Below are 17,966 nucleotides of genomic sequence, written 5' to 3'. Positions count from 1 at the left end.
GAAACAGCTGTAGAGTGATCCACTGAAGCATGGTAACTCTTCTTTTGATGGGAAGAAGGGTATCATATTTCTTTTTTTCAAATATTTGAAACAGCATGTAATACTTAAGAAACCTATTCATATCCCTCATTTCTGTACCATTTATCCCAGATTTTACTGTACCAGGGGACAAAACAACAATGAAACAGAAAGAAATTAGATAAACAGGTTAAACCAAGACACCTTCTAGGTATTCTCTTGGGCTCTAAGCTGGGGTGCGTATGTAAGGATTCTGAGGTTGTGCCTATCTCACTCATTTAAATTGTTCCATATACCCATGTGCAAGCTCAACCCGAAACACTCTAAGAATAACTTACAAAGCCAGCACAGTTGTCACAGAAAGTGGGTTTCAGGTAGGTCGTCTCTTGGAAGTTGTGAGGAAAGCCTAGGCCCAGCTTGGAGTAGATGGAGCTGGCCCTCATGAAGTAGGCTGTGATCTCATCCCTGCTGATGAGGCCCTCCCTGCAGTAAATCAGGCAAGGAGGTGAGTGGGGGAGGGTTGGCTTCTGCTCTTAGAAACCAGCCTTTCTTTCTGTCCGCCTTGATGGCTGCTTCCTTGAGTTCTCATGGCAGGGACACAGGATACCATGTAACCAGAAAGTGAGGCAGCCTGACTGATTTCTACAGTTGTTCTTTGGCCAAACTGGAGTTTCCTACCTAATCTGACCACTGTGTGAAGACTTGAAAGAGAAGTGATAGAAAACTGTGTATGTAGAAAGTATGTAGAAAACAAAATGCCTTATGCTTCAGTATCTGACTTTAGATAGTATGCCACTAGAACCTACTGCCATACAGACTTTCATAACCATGAGAAAAATGCACAAAGCAAGGCCGGGTGTGGTGGCGCACACCTTTAGTCCCAGTGCTGGGAGGCAGAGGCTGGTGGATCTCCGTGAGTTCAAGGCCAGCCAGGCCTACAAAGTGAGTTCAGGCCAGGTGGGGCTACAGGGAGACCCTGTCTCAAAAAAAAAAAAAAAAAAAAAGCCAAAAAGAAAACTGCACAAAACACTGGTAACAGTGAGTTGCTTCTATGATTTGTAAGGAGAAAGCAAGAGGGAAAATGAAATGTTTCCTGTAGTTGATGCCTACACAGGCAGCTTTAGGAGTCTTCAGGTGTGAAGAATTTAAAAAGCATTTTATTTCATGGTCTGTGATTAAAACAAAAGGAGTGAGGGCCTCACTTGATGATTTCTCTTTTTAAAAATATTATTTTTATTTTATGTGTCTGTGTATTGCCTGCATGTATGTAAGTGCACTTGTGTTGTGCAATACCTGTGGAGGTCAGAAGAGGGTGTCAGATCCCCTGTAACTGCAGTTACAGATAGTTGTTAGCTGCCATGTGGGTGCTGGGAAGTGAACCCAGGTTCTCTGCAAGAGCAGCCAGTGTTCTTAACCGCTGAGCCATCTCGCCAGCCCTTGATAATTGCTTTTAAGTCTGGTATGTATTAAACGATCATGGCTGTAGTTCTTTAGTGACACACCTGCAAACTTGTTCTCACCAACCAGCTCATAGTCACATGTTCCTATCCACGACTCCTCACCTGTCTTTGTCCATCACACAGAAGGAAAATGGAAAACTTGCAGCAATCTTTTCAAACTCCTCCTGAGAGATGTATCCATCCTGGTCATGATCATAGTTCTTGAAGACAGACTAAAAAAGGAGTTTCTTCAAGTTACTAAAGAGAAACCAATCATTTTTCCCTTTAGCCAAATGTCAAAGGAGCAATTAATAGAAATTTGACAGCAGTCTGAATGAGAGGAATACAGAGATGTGTCTCCTACACTGGCAAAAGATAGCAGGTCACATCCCAGGCCTCTGCTGTCCCAGCAGCTACAGGGGCCTCAGGAGCTCACAACCTTTAGTATATCAACTGTGCATGCCCTGGCTACCGCACATGGCTGGTCTGCTATATAGAAGTTAGGTGCTCTCCCTCCACCCTGCCCTCCTGGCATGGCTCAGCTCAGATGGTACCTTCTTTGAGAAGCTCATGGGAAGTACTCTCCCTGCTTCAGTCCCGTGTTCCTCATTGTTCTGCATGAGTGATTGGCACACAAAAATAAATGCAGCAAGTGTGCAAATATATGCTCCTCCTCAGCAGTTAGCCCAGCAGTGTCATGCTTTTCCATTTCAGAGTCTCCTTGCTAACATTCCTCTACTCAAACACTTCCCAACACTTCTTTGCCCCCATATCAGTCAATGACTTAAACACACACTCCCCTGCTAGGGCTTTGAAGAGAGGCAAACTCCTCCCACTGCAAAACAGTGTGTTGGCAAATACACCATGTGAAACACTGCAGCCTCAATATGTGAAAAGGCTCCTGTGCATAAGTTTCAGCAGCTCTCCTCTGTGTTTCTAGGGCTGTACTCCTTAAAGCAGGCCATTCTATGCTTGTGTCTGCTGAAAGAGTACTTACATCCACCATCCTCTGAACATGTTTGCTGATGGTCTTTGGGTCAGGCTTGGGAGATACTCCAGAGGCCCAGTCCACTACCACTGGTGGTTTCGAAGGAGTTAGTGGCTAAAATGGAATAGTCAGGGAAATCCTGGTGACTCAGGCAGTGTAACACGGCTCCTTCCTTTCCAGTACCTGACAATTACATCTGTAGATAGCCCCCAACTGTGTGCAGTGGTAAAAAGCAGGTAGCATGCACACAATTGAAATCTATATGCACAATCAGGTTTGTAAAGTGCTCGTCACTACACCATCCCCAGCTACCAATAATTTAACATTCTCAGTGTGTTTTGAGAGTCCCTATCCATTAAATCTCTTTGCAGAGCTATCATCAAAGGATAAAGTGGATCATTTAAATTTCCCCTCTCTCTCTAGTCACATTTTAGTAGAGAGACAGATGAGGGAAAGGTAAGACAGCAAGATTAAATCTTGACATGCTGAGATGGAATCCACCACTAAATATTTGAAACTTGGTCCCAAATAAAATCTTTTCTAAAAACATAAGTTGTTGACCTTTCTACTGAAATGCTCCTAAGATGTTGAACATAGAACCCCTTCAGCATTCTACAGACGCAACAGAACTTAGCCATCTAAACTGATACATTCAATTTCTTTTGTGTAGGCAATTCTCTTCCCTTTTTGTTTTGGAAGCTGGAAAGCTTCTCAGGAGGTGGACATAATCCTATTTGCCTGTAGGAGACTTCTTTGGACTTAGCACAGAGCTGAGTACTCAACAGGACAATATTCTTAGTAAACAAAATCCAGCTCCTTAAGGTGGAGGAACTTGAGCAGCTTGTAAAACCCACCACACTCCAGAGCCTCAATATGAGAAACTCACCGGAGCCTTGTGATTCCTTGGTTCACGGGCATAAGAAAGCTCATAGATTTCATCTTCGGTGTAGTATAGATCCAGAGATAACTGCAGATTGAAGCAGAACAGAATCAATTGCTAAGATGGCTGTTTGATATTCCCAGCACTCATGTTCTTTCTTGGTTCTGTGTCTCTAGTGATTTATCTTCTAGGTATTTAGCAGTTTGTTTTTAAAATACATAGAACTAGGGCCAGTAAGATGGCTCAGCAGGTAAAGATACTTGCTCTGCAAGCCTGGCAACCTGAGCTTGATTCCTGCAACCCATGTTAAGATAGAAGGAGAGAACTGACTCCATAAAGTTATCTTCTGACATCCACATGTATGCTGTGGCATGCACGCCCATACATACAGCATACACACACATATGCAATAATAAAAACAATTAAAATCCACAAAGTTTGACTGGGCAAGCATTTATTCTTTCTTGTTAAAATGTTCTTAAATATTGACACAGTCCCAAGGTGTTCTCTTTAAACTATGATTTACTACAGATGCTTCTACATAGAGTTGATATTGATGTTGTCTGAGACCAGAGACACTTGCTTAATATGAAAGGACCAGAACTCCCCAAACTGGGCTCCAGATGGAGGTGAATCCTTTCACTCCATAAGGATGCTCTGGAAAGTCAGAAGGGGCCATGGCCATCATTCTACTTCATACGAAGAGCTACAGGTTTCAACTTGTATTATTTTGGAACCGAAGGAGAGGTCTGAAGTTATCCCTTTGAGTTCACAGAGGAGGAGACAGAGAGTACAGGCCTATACTTGCGCAGCTGTGCACAAGCTGGAGCATCACAGGTTTGGAATGAAGCTGATCTCACCCCACACCCGCGTCCACTACAATTCATTCACCCGTCTATTCTTGGCTTGCATATCCCTTCTAAGCGGGGTGTTGCAGGACCTATAGAACAAACCCATTTTCTTGCTGTGTTGGTTGGTTGGTTTTTACTCCTTGCCTTGCTCGTCTATCAGAGCACACTCTCTTCACCTGTGACCAAGCCTTGCATCTCATTTGCCTTCAGCTCTACCTAGAGAGCGTAGGGGCTGCCTTTGCAGAAGGAGGGACACATTCCTAGAAGTCTACCCTGCACACTGCTTAAAAAGAAGCCTCTTGGGTTCCCTGCCCCACCTGGGTCTGAATTAAGGCCTCTACTATTTAATAATGTAGGCTCTTCTGGTACAGTAATCTTTGTACTTCAGTATCCATCCGTTAAGTGGAGAGGACAGTTATACTTCCTCCAGAGTTTTTATGAGAATTAAAGGTGTCAATATTTGGGAAGGGGAGTAGCATGGCAGCTGGCACATAGGTGCTGCTTAGTAATTGTTCTCCTGTGTGAACCTCACCGTCAGCAGGTGCACCAAGTCTTTGTTGGCGTCCAGTGGTGGGGGCATCTCCTGCAGCTGGACCAGTTCATTGATGTGATTGTAAAGGGCCAGCAGCTTGTGGACGTTCACCTTCCCGTCCTCCAAATAGTCAGGCATGGCTTCATACAGTGAGATGAGGTCCTTGAGGTGCACTCCCAGTATGGGGATCTTGAAGTGGGTGCACTCTCCGTAGGCTCGCCTGTAGTTCTCGTAGTTTCTGCAGGAGGACAGTAGCTCAGTCATCTCACCCAGGACCTACAAAGCAGAAGTACAGACTGGTCACAGGTTCCTGCCGGGCAGGGTGTACTTGCAGAACCCCCTTGCTTACTTTCATCCCCACCATGATTTTATTCTATCCCTAATTTGATGGGCAATGGGTGATGCATCTAAAATGTAGAGATTATGACTAACAAATTCAAACTTCATGTATGTCAAAGGTCAGAGTATATTCGTAAACCATGCGGTTGCCTTCCCTGGTGTCTTCTGAAAGCTTCCAGAGACACTGTATTACATAACATCTGAAATGTGATGTCAGTAAGTGCTGCCTTTGTTGCTGACCTGGGAATGTATTCTAATTGTGGAGTGCAGTTGTCTACTGCATGTTACTGTTTGGTGACTCTTATCTCAAATTTCTCAAATTAGGCCTATGTCTAGGAAGCAGGTGAGATTCCATTCATGGCCTACAGTGCTGAACTAAAGAGACAGAACAGATCAGTTTCCAGCAAAGGCCACAGGAGAGGCAGGGAGATCTTTATAAGAGCTCACGCTCTGCCCCAGCCCTGGAAGTAGGCCCTGCTTCTGACAGCACAGAAAGGGAGCAGTCAGCTCCATTCTTTTCAGACAGAGCTGGTTCACGTCAGCTAACAGCCCAGTCCCTATGAACCCCAGTCCCTATGTGCTACAGTGACCAGCTTCATAGAAGCAAAGATGTGAAGTGACTGCCAATCATGCTATCATGGGAAATAACCATTTCTAGACACTACCCCAAATTCTTTTAATAAACTTATTATCTGACAAGAAGCCTTTCCATACAATGAAGAACTAGAGGCTTGGACTTAATGCACTCAGTCACTTCTGAGATGGCAAATTGCCTCTTCCTCCTTCTTGCAAATACTGCTGGGAAGTGTGAACTATGTGAGCTCACAGTGAGGTGTATGGCCGAAGTGATGGATATCTGTTCTCTTTGGGGGCACGTGCTTTATCCTTGGATTTATTGATTCATTGTTCAGAACAGCCGGGAGGTCACACAGCTATGGACAGACAGGAAGCAGTGCTGTCAGGAACCTCAAACCGAGGAACAAACCTCTGCATTAGAAGCTAAATGGTACGAGGCATGTTAGTTTCTCTGTTTTTGATGCCTCTGACATATAAGTGATCTTTTCAGTTTGGTCTCTGCAGAACTTTAAGAATGAAAAGGTGCCTGGAGATGCCCCTATTTACCCAACCTTTGGGAAGAGGCTTCCCACAGGCCCCGCTTTGTGATGACGAGGAGAATTAAAAAGGAGGAGGAATACCTGGGATAAGTGGAGAGGGACAGTGAGATTCACAAATCTTTCCCATTCCAGTTTGGGATGTTTGAGGTCTTTGGATGGTAAAGTCTCCTGACATGGGATGGCAATACTCAAAGAACTGTCATTAGCTAGCACATGCCATACATAGCTGGATTTATATCCTCGCTCTGTCATGGTGGGTGATATTTATACTAGCAGCCCTATGCCATAAAAGTTTAAAGTATAATCTGTGACATCTAATTAACAATATAGGAAAGTGCATAAGACACAAAGAAAATCATTGTAAATAAAGCATATTACAAAATTGTATGTAATGGCTAGGAGTTATAACTCATTAATAGAACACTTGACTAACAGAGCTGCATCTCCAACTCTGAAAATCAAGTATCCAGAAACTCCCTCTCTGAAGTATTCTGGATAACTAGGGTTTCACTGTGTCACTCTACACTGCTATTTATTCTGGGTAAACATTCTGAGTGAGGAGCTGGGGTAAGGAGTCAGTGACACTGATGGTAACTGAACATTCAACATTCTGTAAACAGTGGGAAGGGGCATCTATGGTTTCAAGTGGCCTGCAGAAAGGCATACATACAGTGATGCTGTCTGAGGCTGGGTGGAATCTCACACATTCTCTCAGCTCTGAACCTTCCCCCATCCTGTGGTTTCCTTAGGGTTTGAGTCCTGGGTCCCTAATTTGGTTGACAAGGGAAGTGTAGTCTGGAAATGCTCTCTGAGTTGCCCCTTAAGAAGAAATCACCCCAGAATGACCCCCAAGGGCCCCAGAGAGGACAGTGGCACTGACCTTATTGATTTCCTGTGGGACATGTGAACTTGTTTCCTTGAGCCGGGAGATGGAGCTGTGACATAGCCCCCCTATCACAGCCATTAGCGTGTTGAAGTTCTGTAGTTGGTGGAGCTTCTACAACATAAAAGGCAGATGATAGGAGAATCACTGTATGTGTTAGTTATATGGGGCACTTGTGGCTGCTCCTCCATGCTGCAAGTTTCTCATACACTATTCAGACAGATGCCAGAGCTCAGTTTTCTTTCCTTCGAATGACCTCCAGATCAGATCCCAAATCAGCAGGAGGTCACAGACTCCCCTGGTGTTGAGTTTGATTTGTGAACTACCATCTAAATCAATGGTTTCCAAAAATCACCCTCAGCACATGCTTAACAAAGATTGCTGGACCCAACCCCATAGGTTTTGATTTCCTGGATCTGTGGGGAGGCAGAGAGATCTGTACTTTTAGTGTACTTTAATCACTATCAGAACATGTGTGCCATTTCCAAACTTAGAGAAACACTGGTTTAGACCCTCTAGGGCTAGGAAAAAATGTTAAACAAAATCTTATTTTTCCAGACTTGTTTTAAGGCAAAGATGCCATTCCCCTGTGACAGTAAATGATGGTAACTGGGACAGAGAAGTAGAATGTCTGTCCTGCAAATAAGTGCACCACTAAGCAGAGCCTCAACTTGAAGATCTAAGATGATTCACGCTGATCTGGCTCCCGTGATGTTTAGAACTGGCCTTCTGTTTGCTATCTGGGCTAGTTATGGGAAAATATATTAAAGATCTAAACTGATCTAAAACTGAGTCCTGATCTTGAGATGGCCCTTATGACCCTTCACATTGCCCTTGGGCGGGAAAATAGAAAAGTTTCTTATCTAGAACTGGAGACAGCTGAAAGCAGTGGGTCAGGAGGGAAAATAACTCTAATAGGTCACCAGGAGGGAAAAAGCTCTGATAGGTCATGCTTGGGGCAAAAGGGATATATGATTTGCCTCATGACCTGGGCTGAATGTCTTAATCCAGTCACTCACCTGAGCCACCTGGATGAACTTGATGAAGACCTCTGCCCGGAGCTGTGGGGTGGGGCGGCTGAGGACCATCAGTTGTACCCACTGGGAGATGCCGTTGCACAGGGCAATGGACCGCTCCATGGTGGGGTTCTCCTTCACACAGCTATTTACAAGGTAATTTTGATAATCAGAGAACTGGAGGGAAAAAAACAACCATCAGAACAGTGCCCCTATATTTTCAGAGATCGAGGGGCTTGGGAGCTCTGCACAGTGACAGCTGGGAACCTCTTGGGGCAGACAAACTTGTGGCTGTCTCTCCAGCATCTTTGCTACTGGGCCAAAAAGAATGATGGAAAGTAAATCCTATCATGGCCCCTCTACACCACACTCAGTAGACATAGAAAATGGGTATACACATTGATCAACCCAAACATTATATTTGACTAGGTATTGTTCTCTTTCATTCTGAATTCTAAAGAATACAGCATAGTGGAAAATGTCTATCAATTCCAGTGCTCAGCTTCCAGTCCAAGAAGCCAATTCCCCTACTAAGAAACCTTTCTCTCCCAGCTGATATCTTTAAAATGTGATCATAAACTCTTCTGTATGTAGAACATGGACTTGTTATAAACATCAAACAAGACAACCTGTGTAGCATAAATGGAGTACTGTACCAGCTGAAACGAGCCTATCTGGATTGCCTTTAACCCCCACACTCAAAAAGAGGCAAAGTGAGACAGGCACATGAAACTTGGCTGGCTACACGCTCACTGGCCATAGTTTCCCAACAAGACAATGGCATTGACTATAGATGACAACGGGACTGCATAAGTGATGCTGAACTAGCATGGAAGATCTAGTCTAAGTGATTGTTGTAACTATCAACTCCCTGCTCTGAGGATCTCAGCTGAAATAGGGAGGAAGACTCTATTCTCCGCTGATATTATGGGAGACTTTGGTGCCGTGCCCCAGGCTGAATGCTTGGCTCCGAGAGCCCGTGTGGGCAGGTGGCACTGCTGGCTAGTAGAATGTGAGTGAAGCCATGTGGCAGATCTGAGGGTCATCTTGAATACTTTGTCCTTATACTGCTGCAAGACGAAGCCTGGCTGTGCCCATCAGTTAGATCCCTGTTAGACAAGCAGTGTGCTGGAAAATAAACTCTGCTTTGATAAGCCACTGAAAGTGTATGAGTGTCGGGGGTGTTAATGTAGAACAGCTTGGTCTTCCTAAATAAAAGAGATGCTCCTTCGCTGAGCTTCACCTTACGGTGCTGTGATTGTTGATGGGTGGGAAAATCTGAGCAGGACCAGCAGCACTTCTCAGAAGAGGTGTGAGGCGGCTGCAGAAAGAAAAGACCTTACTGGTTCTAAGAGGAAGCCGCTACCCTCATTTCAGCAAATCCGTGTTACATTCCTTCTCTCTAGAAATACCATGTCGAATCCATTTGTCCTGTTTTTCCTCTTTTTATAAAAATACTTAGTTTTATATGTATGAGTGTGTGCCCACGTGTATGTGTGTGAAACACATGCATGCCCAGTAACTGAAGAGGGCAAAAGACGGTATCAGATTTCCTGGAACTGGAGTTACAGGTGATAGTGAGCCACCAAGTGGGTGCTGGGAACCAAACCTAGGTCCTCTGTAGTAGCAACGAGTGCTCTTAACTGCTGAGCCATCTCTCCAGCCTGTTCTTTCCTTTTCTTAGAGTATTAGCTATATAATCTTATTCTCCTCTAAAGTGTTATAATAACATCAAAATATCACAGCGGGGATAAAAATTTCCCCAGTCTCATGTTGGAGAGAAAATTATTGTTTGGGAAAACGGTTCAGAATTATGTAGGGAAAACAGAAATAAACAAAACACTGAATCATGAGGGGGCCACACCTCTTAAAAGAGAGGACTGAAGCTTTTATTTGCAAATAGAATGCTGCCCAACCCAGATATACTGGCTCCCATTCCTTAGCCTGCACTGATTTTTTTTTGCTTCTGCCTCCCTGAAACTGAGCACTGGAATCAAAGGGACACAGGCCTGATACAGCTCTGCCAGTTTCTTCAGCAGTGCTCAGATTTCCAGTGTGATAGTGGAATTTCAGCTAGGACTGGTGTCTTGCCCCAGGACAGGGGAGTCCTGTTGAATGGAGATTCCCCAGATGGAGCCTCAGAATGACTCAAGGTTCTGTATAAAGGATGCCCCTGAGGGAACTGAGCACAGGTGAGTGTTTAGCGACAGTTTCAAGTGGAAACTCCTAGGTTCCTGGTTGCGTGGCCAAAGGGCCATGTGATGCTGGGCAAGATGTTAACACTATAGTTTGCTGCTCTCCTTCCACACTCAGCCAGGCTCAATTCAGCAGTGCTGAGTGCCTGGGAATCATGAGTTTGTACCCAGCTCCAATTCTAATGAGCTATGCAGACCTTACTCAAATCAGCCCTCTGGACCTTCAGTCCCCCACTTGGGAAACACAGGCCATTCTAAGGCGGGCAACTTGGTACTCATTAGTTACAGATCAAAGCTGAAGACTGTACCTATGTGTATGGAATAAGTGTCATTCATATCTCAGGAAAGCACACAGGCTAGTGAGAACATGTTGCATCTGACAAGGTGACAAGTTCTCTTGTGTGGGACAGTGTTCTCTGGCGTCACATAGAGTTGTGAGGACTGAAGTGAGGAGAGGATGCACCATATGCTCTCCCTCTGGCTGTGGTAAGGTGAATCCCTCTCTTTACTTCTCTCCACCTTTGCTTTGCTTGGCTTCACCAATAGAACAAATTAGGTCAGCCCATTTTACCTCTAGAAGTAGTCCTACATGGCCACGTCAGCACCATTTCAGGGATTTAGGTGTGTTTTGAAATAGACTGGTCACATCTGTTTATTTTATGATTTCCCAGAGCCATTCAAAGCCTACCCTAGAATTCAGACTCTTTGGGAACATATGCCCACTTAAAAATTTTTATAAACACCTTTCTGGAAGGCTAATGCTTATTGGGGGTGAAGGTGTGTATGCCCTCATATAAGCTGTGTGCAGGGTGTCATGTGTACCCCTAGTGCCATAACTCGATATGCTGAGTGGTGGAGTGGCAGATGGGCACAGAAGGTGTGGAGAAGTACAGCATCAGCAGCCAAAGGAATTCTAATGGCGCTGGTTTTCCAGAGCACATGATGCCTGCTGGGGACCTTGCCCAGCACTGTGGAAGGGAGAGGGGCACACAGGGTCGGGAGGTAGACAGGCTGCTGAATTTCTCTGCTCAGGCTTAGGCACTTCCCAGAATAAGTTTCCTCTTCTCCTGGGTACATACAGCTATCCTTCGAAAGGACTTGAATTCAAGGTAGGTGAGGTGCTCAGACAGCTCCTCTGGTTCCAAATGGTCAAACAGCAGGGAGACTTTCCGCTTCTTGCTGGTATTTGACTTTATCCTCTGGGTAAGTTTCCTGGACCAGTCGCGGGAATTGCTTTTGTGGATAAATGTGAAAAGGAGAAGACAAAAAGAATAAATTGCAATTACTTTTTATGAGTAAGTATACTAGAGTTCCCCACAAGAATATCTAGAGCACAACTGGCCAGCTTTCATTGGCTAAAACAATGCACTAATAGAGTTTCCTCCAGTCAGTTTTTCCTACGATAGCAATTCCAAGTAGCTAGTTTCTGAATATAGCAGGAGGAACAGGTAAAGAGCACTGGGAAGGGCAGTTTCAGGCACTGGTTCCTGTTTCCCTGCCTCTCTGGTCCTGGTTCCTTCCTCCAGCTGAAGTAAGTCTGCTCTGTCCAGGCCTCTTTGTGTTTCTCCATTCCTGTAAGGGTGATGGGGCTGTCCAATTTATACGTCTCAAAAAGTGGGGCAATTTTCATACCAGAAGAGCTCAGAGGACCATAGGGAAAAGACACCATGCTTGAAGGAATCATGGGTAGGAACATGTGGTCACTCTGGATAGAAATTAGTCATTTTCCTCAAATGTCCCAACCCTGGCCACTAAAATGATCATATAATCCTAGAATTGGATTGACCCAATTCTTAAATTTCCTCACAATCCCTCCTCCAACCCCTTTGTCTCTCAGTGTGTTTCAGATTCACATTAAGGAGTAGGAGGAAGTGGCCAGTCTTGAAAGGCAGCAGATTGCAAACCTGGGTTTCTAAAGAGGTATTCCTAAGAGCCTTGATTCTCGAGAGAGAACTGTTCTGGCATTAAAAGGGTTGGGGGAAAGCTACAAATTCTGTAAACCTGTTCACCTGTATTTTATAGACTCAAAGGAAAATTAATATATTCAGTCATATAATATCTTCAGACTAACAACTCTGAAAGAGCATACTGTGAAAAACACTGATAGTGGAATGCAAAACTAGGAAATCCTGTGACAGAAGCCCTAGGTTTGAAAGCTGACCTGGGTTCTAGGCTCCTCATCTTTAAAATGAAAAAGCTGCTACTTTGAAAAAAATTCATTTATCTATCAAATTGTATAATTCTAAGCACAGAAAACAAAGAAACAAAGAAAAAAAAAAAAAGCCCAAACCACTGAATAGATTCATCTAGGTCTGTAGAATGTGGTTTTTTAAAAACATTTTATTTATTACTTTTATTTTATGTGTATGAGTGTATTGCCTGCATGTATGTAAGTGTACCCATGTTGTGCAATACCCACAGAGGTCAGAAGATGGTGTCAGATCCTCTGGAACTGGAGTTACAGACAGTTGTTAGCCACTATGTAGGCACTGGGAATTGAACTCCAGTCCTCTGCAAGAGGGAGCCAGTGCTCTTAACCACTGAGGCATCTCTCCAGCCACAGAATGTGGTTTTTTTGAAATCACCTCTATGTGCCTGGATATTATAAGCAGCGCCTTGGGGTGCTGCTACAACTCTGCCACTAGTTCATGTCTAAGTAGGCCGTGTTAAATAGATGGTAGTTTAACTACCTGTGCAACCCCAGACCAGTCACAGACCCCAGTCACAAAACCAGGACTTTGGATGAGCTGATCTTTAGAATATGCTTCAGTTCTAGAACTCTGTATCTTGGGGATTTATATTATTGCAAAGTACATGTAAAAACCACAGCATGCGATAGAGTAGGCCAACTGCATGAACAACAAACCCAAACAGTAATCTGAATTATTCTTGACTTCCCTTTCAAATCTGGAAGACTAAGAGTCTCTTACAGACATCCAAATATGTTCTCACCAGGCGAAGGGTAATCCGAACCTGCCTGTCTGAGCTTCTGGGATGTGAGGGGAGAGCAGCAGGTAGTGAGTGAGCATCCCAGTGATACAGCCTGGGTTATGGGAGATGGTTCGAAGGATTCATCCAAACCTTGACACTCACATTTGGGTTGTATCGATGAGGCGGCAGTGAGACTCCTCACCACTGGCTTTCACGAACTCCTGAAATTCCTCCATGGTGCTTGTCAAGCTGGCATCCATTTTAAACATGATCCAGAATTCCGTTATCCAGTACCTATAAGGAGGGAGTTAGAAACCACAGTCTAACACCGAACCCAAGGCCTCGCATGTGGGTCAATTCCCAAAGGAATTTGAGGCTACAAAGAGGACTCAGAAAACTGAGGCTGTTTTGTCCTGTAATGAAAGAACTGGAGGGTGGGGAGGGAGATACATAATGAAGTTGGGGAGAGGGGAACCATGCAGCAAGGCTTCAGTGTCTCCACGCACAAAATGCTTTGATAGGACACTGCATATCAGGATCAAAGAACTAGGATGGGATTTAGACACATACTGTAGTCCTTTGCAAAAGACAGAACTGTGGACAAACAAAATTTGCAAGAATAGGGCAGTGTATCTGCACAGTATGCTTTATTGCATGTTAGAATATAAGATGGCCATGAAAAATAATGTTTACAAAAAGTCTACAAGGGCTAGAGAAGATTTTTACATTGGGAAGTAAGTGAAAGCTATAGAGTATAAAACCATATATATATATTAAAATATATTGAAATTTCAATATACTGAAATAGATTGAATGGAAGGATATTTAAAAAACAAGGGAGAAGGGATGAAAAGGAACAAAGTATAATGGCATATATATACACATATACATATATATATGCCATAATGAAACCCATCAATTGTATGCTAACTAAAAAAATTAATAAAACCCACAAAAAATCCATGTTGGAAAAAATAAAGACCATATACCAAATAAGCAGATGTTTTATGTGATATTATATTGTTTTCTGAATTTTCAAAATGTTGCTCAGTGATAATCAGTACCAAAAATAAACAAGATAGCAGAGGTCCTTCACTGTCTTCGTAGCCTTCCCTTATCTCATTTGATGCAAAATGCTGTAAAAATTAAAATAAAAAATGCAAAAATCTTAAGCACAGGTACACTAGAGGAAATTCACTGTGTTTGACCGAGGAATTTCCAGTATTAAGGCTTGTCATTTTTTGGTCTGTCCAGAGTGGTCAATGGAAGGCCAGGAGGGAAAGGCACAGAAGACCAAAAGAGCTGGTTTAGACAGCAGTCTCTCGATTTGCCCCATTCCACACAGTCTCCAGGTAAGGCCGATATTACCTGACAAAATAGCAGATCTTCAGGCAGAGCCCAGGAGAATTCTTCTCCAAAGCATCTTTATATGTAGAACTATGGTTAAGGGAAATGCAGCGATAGTATGGAAACTAAACAACTTCCATCTTTGTAAGTATTTGCTAAATCAACTGTTGAAGTAAGATTACCCCTTGCCTGTGTAGAAAGACTAAAAGGTCTTAACTAATGAGTAAGTTCAAAAGAACTTAAAATGTTTCTAGTAATTGATTTATGTAGTAACAATCTGGTTTGTATAATAGAGGAATTAAAATATATTGACAATTAGGAACAATAATGTGACAGTTTTATTATACAGACATCTAGTGGACATCAGTAAACTGACCTTGTGCAATGTCATGGCCAGGCAGACAAAACCATCGAGCAATCCAACATATAACTGAAGAGCGCCTTGACAATCTTTAGCATTCTAAATATTTTTGAAAAGAACAGAAGAATATCCTTAAGTTTGCATGTCTTTCAAGATATATAGAAATAATATTCATTGATTTTAAGAGCCAAAGAAATGAAAAGTCTAGTCCAGTGGTGAATGTGGTAGGTCCTAGCATCTGCCTTCTGGTGGTGGCTTCTTTCTCTCCTAACTACCAGGATGTAGTAACAACAACTGTAGTATAGGGTTCAGTGGATTGCAGCTGAGCTGGTGAGAGAGGTCCAGCAACAACCCAGTAGAGATAACATTGACTGGTGTGGGGACTGATCTCCCCTCACTGGGTATGTGTATTTTCATCCTTGGAAAACTTAGAGTTAAATATAGAAAAGAAAAATAATGAAAATTGCAGTTCTGGTGTTTTATTAGGAAGACCTCTGTGTATTTTCAATCTTGTATTCCTTTTTGGGCATCTAGGTGCCACACGTTTGAATCTTAGTGTAGAATATTTGATTAAGTGTTGTAGACCTGTGGTTTTAAGTTGAGATCTTACTATTTTATGCTCAGCTGTGGAACAGCTGAGATGACTGATGTTAACTTTACTGCTCATAACATTAATATATTAGAGTGATAAAATTACAACAATATAAAATTGTAGTTTAAAAATCACTGTATTTACTTTTTATTAGTCAAAGTAACCATTCTCCATGTCCCCTAATATGGCTTGCAGAAACATGCTAGACTTATACAAAGTTTAAGATTTGTAAAACAGGGCTGGAGAGAGGGCTCAGCAGTTAAGAGCATCTGCTGCTCTTCCAGAGGACCAGAGTTCAGTACCAGCAGCCACATTAGGTAACTAATAACTGCCTGTAACTCCAGCTCCAGATCTAACACCTTCTGGCCTCTGTGGGCATCTGAATACATGTGGTACACACATACACATAAATGAAAGAAAATCTTTAAAAAAGATTTACAAGCTAAACTTGAAAACAAAATAGTAAAATTTATAATTTTAAATAAATGTATAATTTGAAAAATTAGCTACAAATATATTTACTTCCTATAAAATATGTTCTTAAAATTAGAGTACACACACAGACAATCACACAGTCAAAACCCTCTTCCCCACAAAACCTCACACATCAACAATGTAATCAAAATCCAAACAATCCCAGGACCAGCAGCAAATGAAGGAGGTGGAAGGTTTGAGGCACTGCACATTTCTTTGCTAAGGAAGAAAAAACACAGCTTGTTTTGTTTTGCTTTGTTTGAGTTTTTTTTTGTTTGTTTGTATTTTGGTTTTAACACAAAGAGCACAAGGCACATTCTGGGAAAAAAAAAAGCTTCTTTTTAGGGTCTTATAATTTTATCACTTTTTTCTACTTATTGAAATGTTTATTTTTCCTTAGTAAAAGGGAAGGCACACAAAAAGCACACTTCTCTTTTCAAACAGCAGTGGAAATGTTAAATCAAACATGTGGGGTTTACCCTGTAGCCTGTCTCCCTGTCTCACAGATATCCACAGTCAGCACATAGGGCTGTGGTCTATGCAATTCCAAACTGTCAGCAGTGCTGAGCCTAGGAAGGGGCTCCTGAGTGGCCTTCAGACTGTGACGTTCCCCACTCTCAGCCCTCAGCACTGCTGCTCACAGGCAGCCTGCCTAAGTGGGGCAGGAGGCTGGGCTCCCTCTTCCTCAGTTCAGGAGATCAAGCAAACACCCAGTGCTTGCTGGAAACACTAGGGCTTTTCTTCCCAGCCAGAAAGGTGGGTAGGAAGTGCCAGGACAAACACTATTTGAAGCAAAATTTTAAATCTCTCTCAGCCATGAAAAGCAGGGAACCATTTGAGCCAACTGAACTAAAAATTCTGTTACTTCCAGGTCAAAAGCTAAGAAATCAAGGTTTTAAGAAAAAATCATTTTGCCTGCAGTGTTTAACCTGGCGCTCTAGTACAGAGCGTCTTCCTTCATCCTCCCGTCTCAGAACTCTACCCGTCCCTTAGGTTATTCCTTAGCTTAAGCAAAACCTAGAAATATGACCTAAACGTTCTGGTATATACAGAAAAAGCATCCCATGTTTTGTGCCAGAAATAATCTAGCATTTTTCCTACCCTACCATGAGATGTGCACTCAGCTATCGGAAGCAAAGATCAATAAGCCTTGGTCCCTGCCCTGCAGGGGTGATCTGGTGCAGGACATGACACACAAAGGAAGTTAAACACTGCACTTTTAAAACCTAATTTTTTAAAGTCACCCACTATTGAACTGATTCTGTAATACCCTGCAGCTTTTATGCAGCTATCAAATCCAGCTAGAGACAACATTGTGCAGTGTGCTTAAAACATCTACCTACTAAGACCAGAGTATGTCAGCACCACACGGCAAAGTGTACAGACTCAAGTTCCAACAGATGCATTTATTAGCTAATGGAATAAAAACACTTCTCACTTCATGTAGTCATAGATGGAGGCTTTTCAAGCAGATTATCTATATCCAGGCTACAGAGAGATGTACAATTTGACTTAAGTGACAGAAAAGCAAAGAACTAAACAGATTCCCAGTGAAGAAGACTGTCAGACACTAGACACATTGCTGGGAGTGGGAGGGGTGGGCTGGGGAATTTGGGAGACATCCATAACAGTATCTTGAAGAAAAAAAAAGACAGGAAGAGAGAAAAGACTTCCAGGCCCAGCAGTCCTAAGAGGGTCCCCCATCAGTCTGGAGGGCTCAGGTTGAAGGTCTAGGAGAAACAGTTTCCAAGAGCCTAGTGGGCTGCAGCAGGAAGGTGGCTCAGTCACACAAGGGAAGATCTTTTCTTGGTACACGGAGGAATCAGACATTAACCCTTAGCTGATAAAGTCTCTGAGGATGTGCTTTTAGGAAAGAACCCCAGATGTGGATCAGAAGAAGGTGCTCACCACGAGGTGAGCAGAAAAGGGCAGAGGCGTGTGGGAGACCAGGGGACTTGGACTACCGTGGTGGCACAGGAGTGGGGAGAAGAGACCAGGTTAAGAG

General features: G+C 43.1%; 1 protein-coding gene across 1 annotated transcript in view; it reads right to left on the bottom strand.

The window, feature by feature from the left end:
* Rasgrp1 (RAS guanyl releasing protein 1) overlaps positions 1-17,966 on the bottom strand; it is a 75,210-nt gene that overhangs the window by 14,951 nt on the left and 42,293 nt on the right. Inside the window, exons 4-13 of the mRNA XM_008825291.1 lie at positions 14,556-14,618; positions 13,350-13,481; positions 11,336-11,489; positions 8,065-8,238; positions 7,043-7,159; positions 4,709-4,984; positions 3,332-3,412; positions 2,455-2,559; positions 1,581-1,690; positions 357-501 (exon numbers count right to left, since the gene is read on the bottom strand). Of these exons, the coding sequence (XP_008823513.1) occupies positions 357-501; positions 1,581-1,690; positions 2,455-2,559; positions 3,332-3,412; positions 4,709-4,984; positions 7,043-7,159; positions 8,065-8,238; positions 11,336-11,489; positions 13,350-13,481; positions 14,556-14,618 (1,357 nt within the window). The remainder of the gene's footprint in view (positions 1-356; positions 502-1,580; positions 1,691-2,454; positions 2,560-3,331; positions 3,413-4,708; positions 4,985-7,042; positions 7,160-8,064; positions 8,239-11,335; positions 11,490-13,349; positions 13,482-14,555; positions 14,619-17,966) is intronic.

The sequence above is a fragment of the Nannospalax galili genome, unplaced genomic scaffold (assembly GCF_000622305.1).
Source record: "Nannospalax galili isolate Female #2095 unplaced genomic scaffold, S.galili_v1.0 scaffold629, whole genome shotgun sequence".
Classification (NCBI taxonomy): Eukaryota; Metazoa; Chordata; class Mammalia; order Rodentia; family Spalacidae; genus Nannospalax; species Nannospalax galili.
The sequence above is the reverse complement of the archived record's forward strand: the minus strand, read 5'-3'. Positions and strand labels throughout refer to the sequence as shown.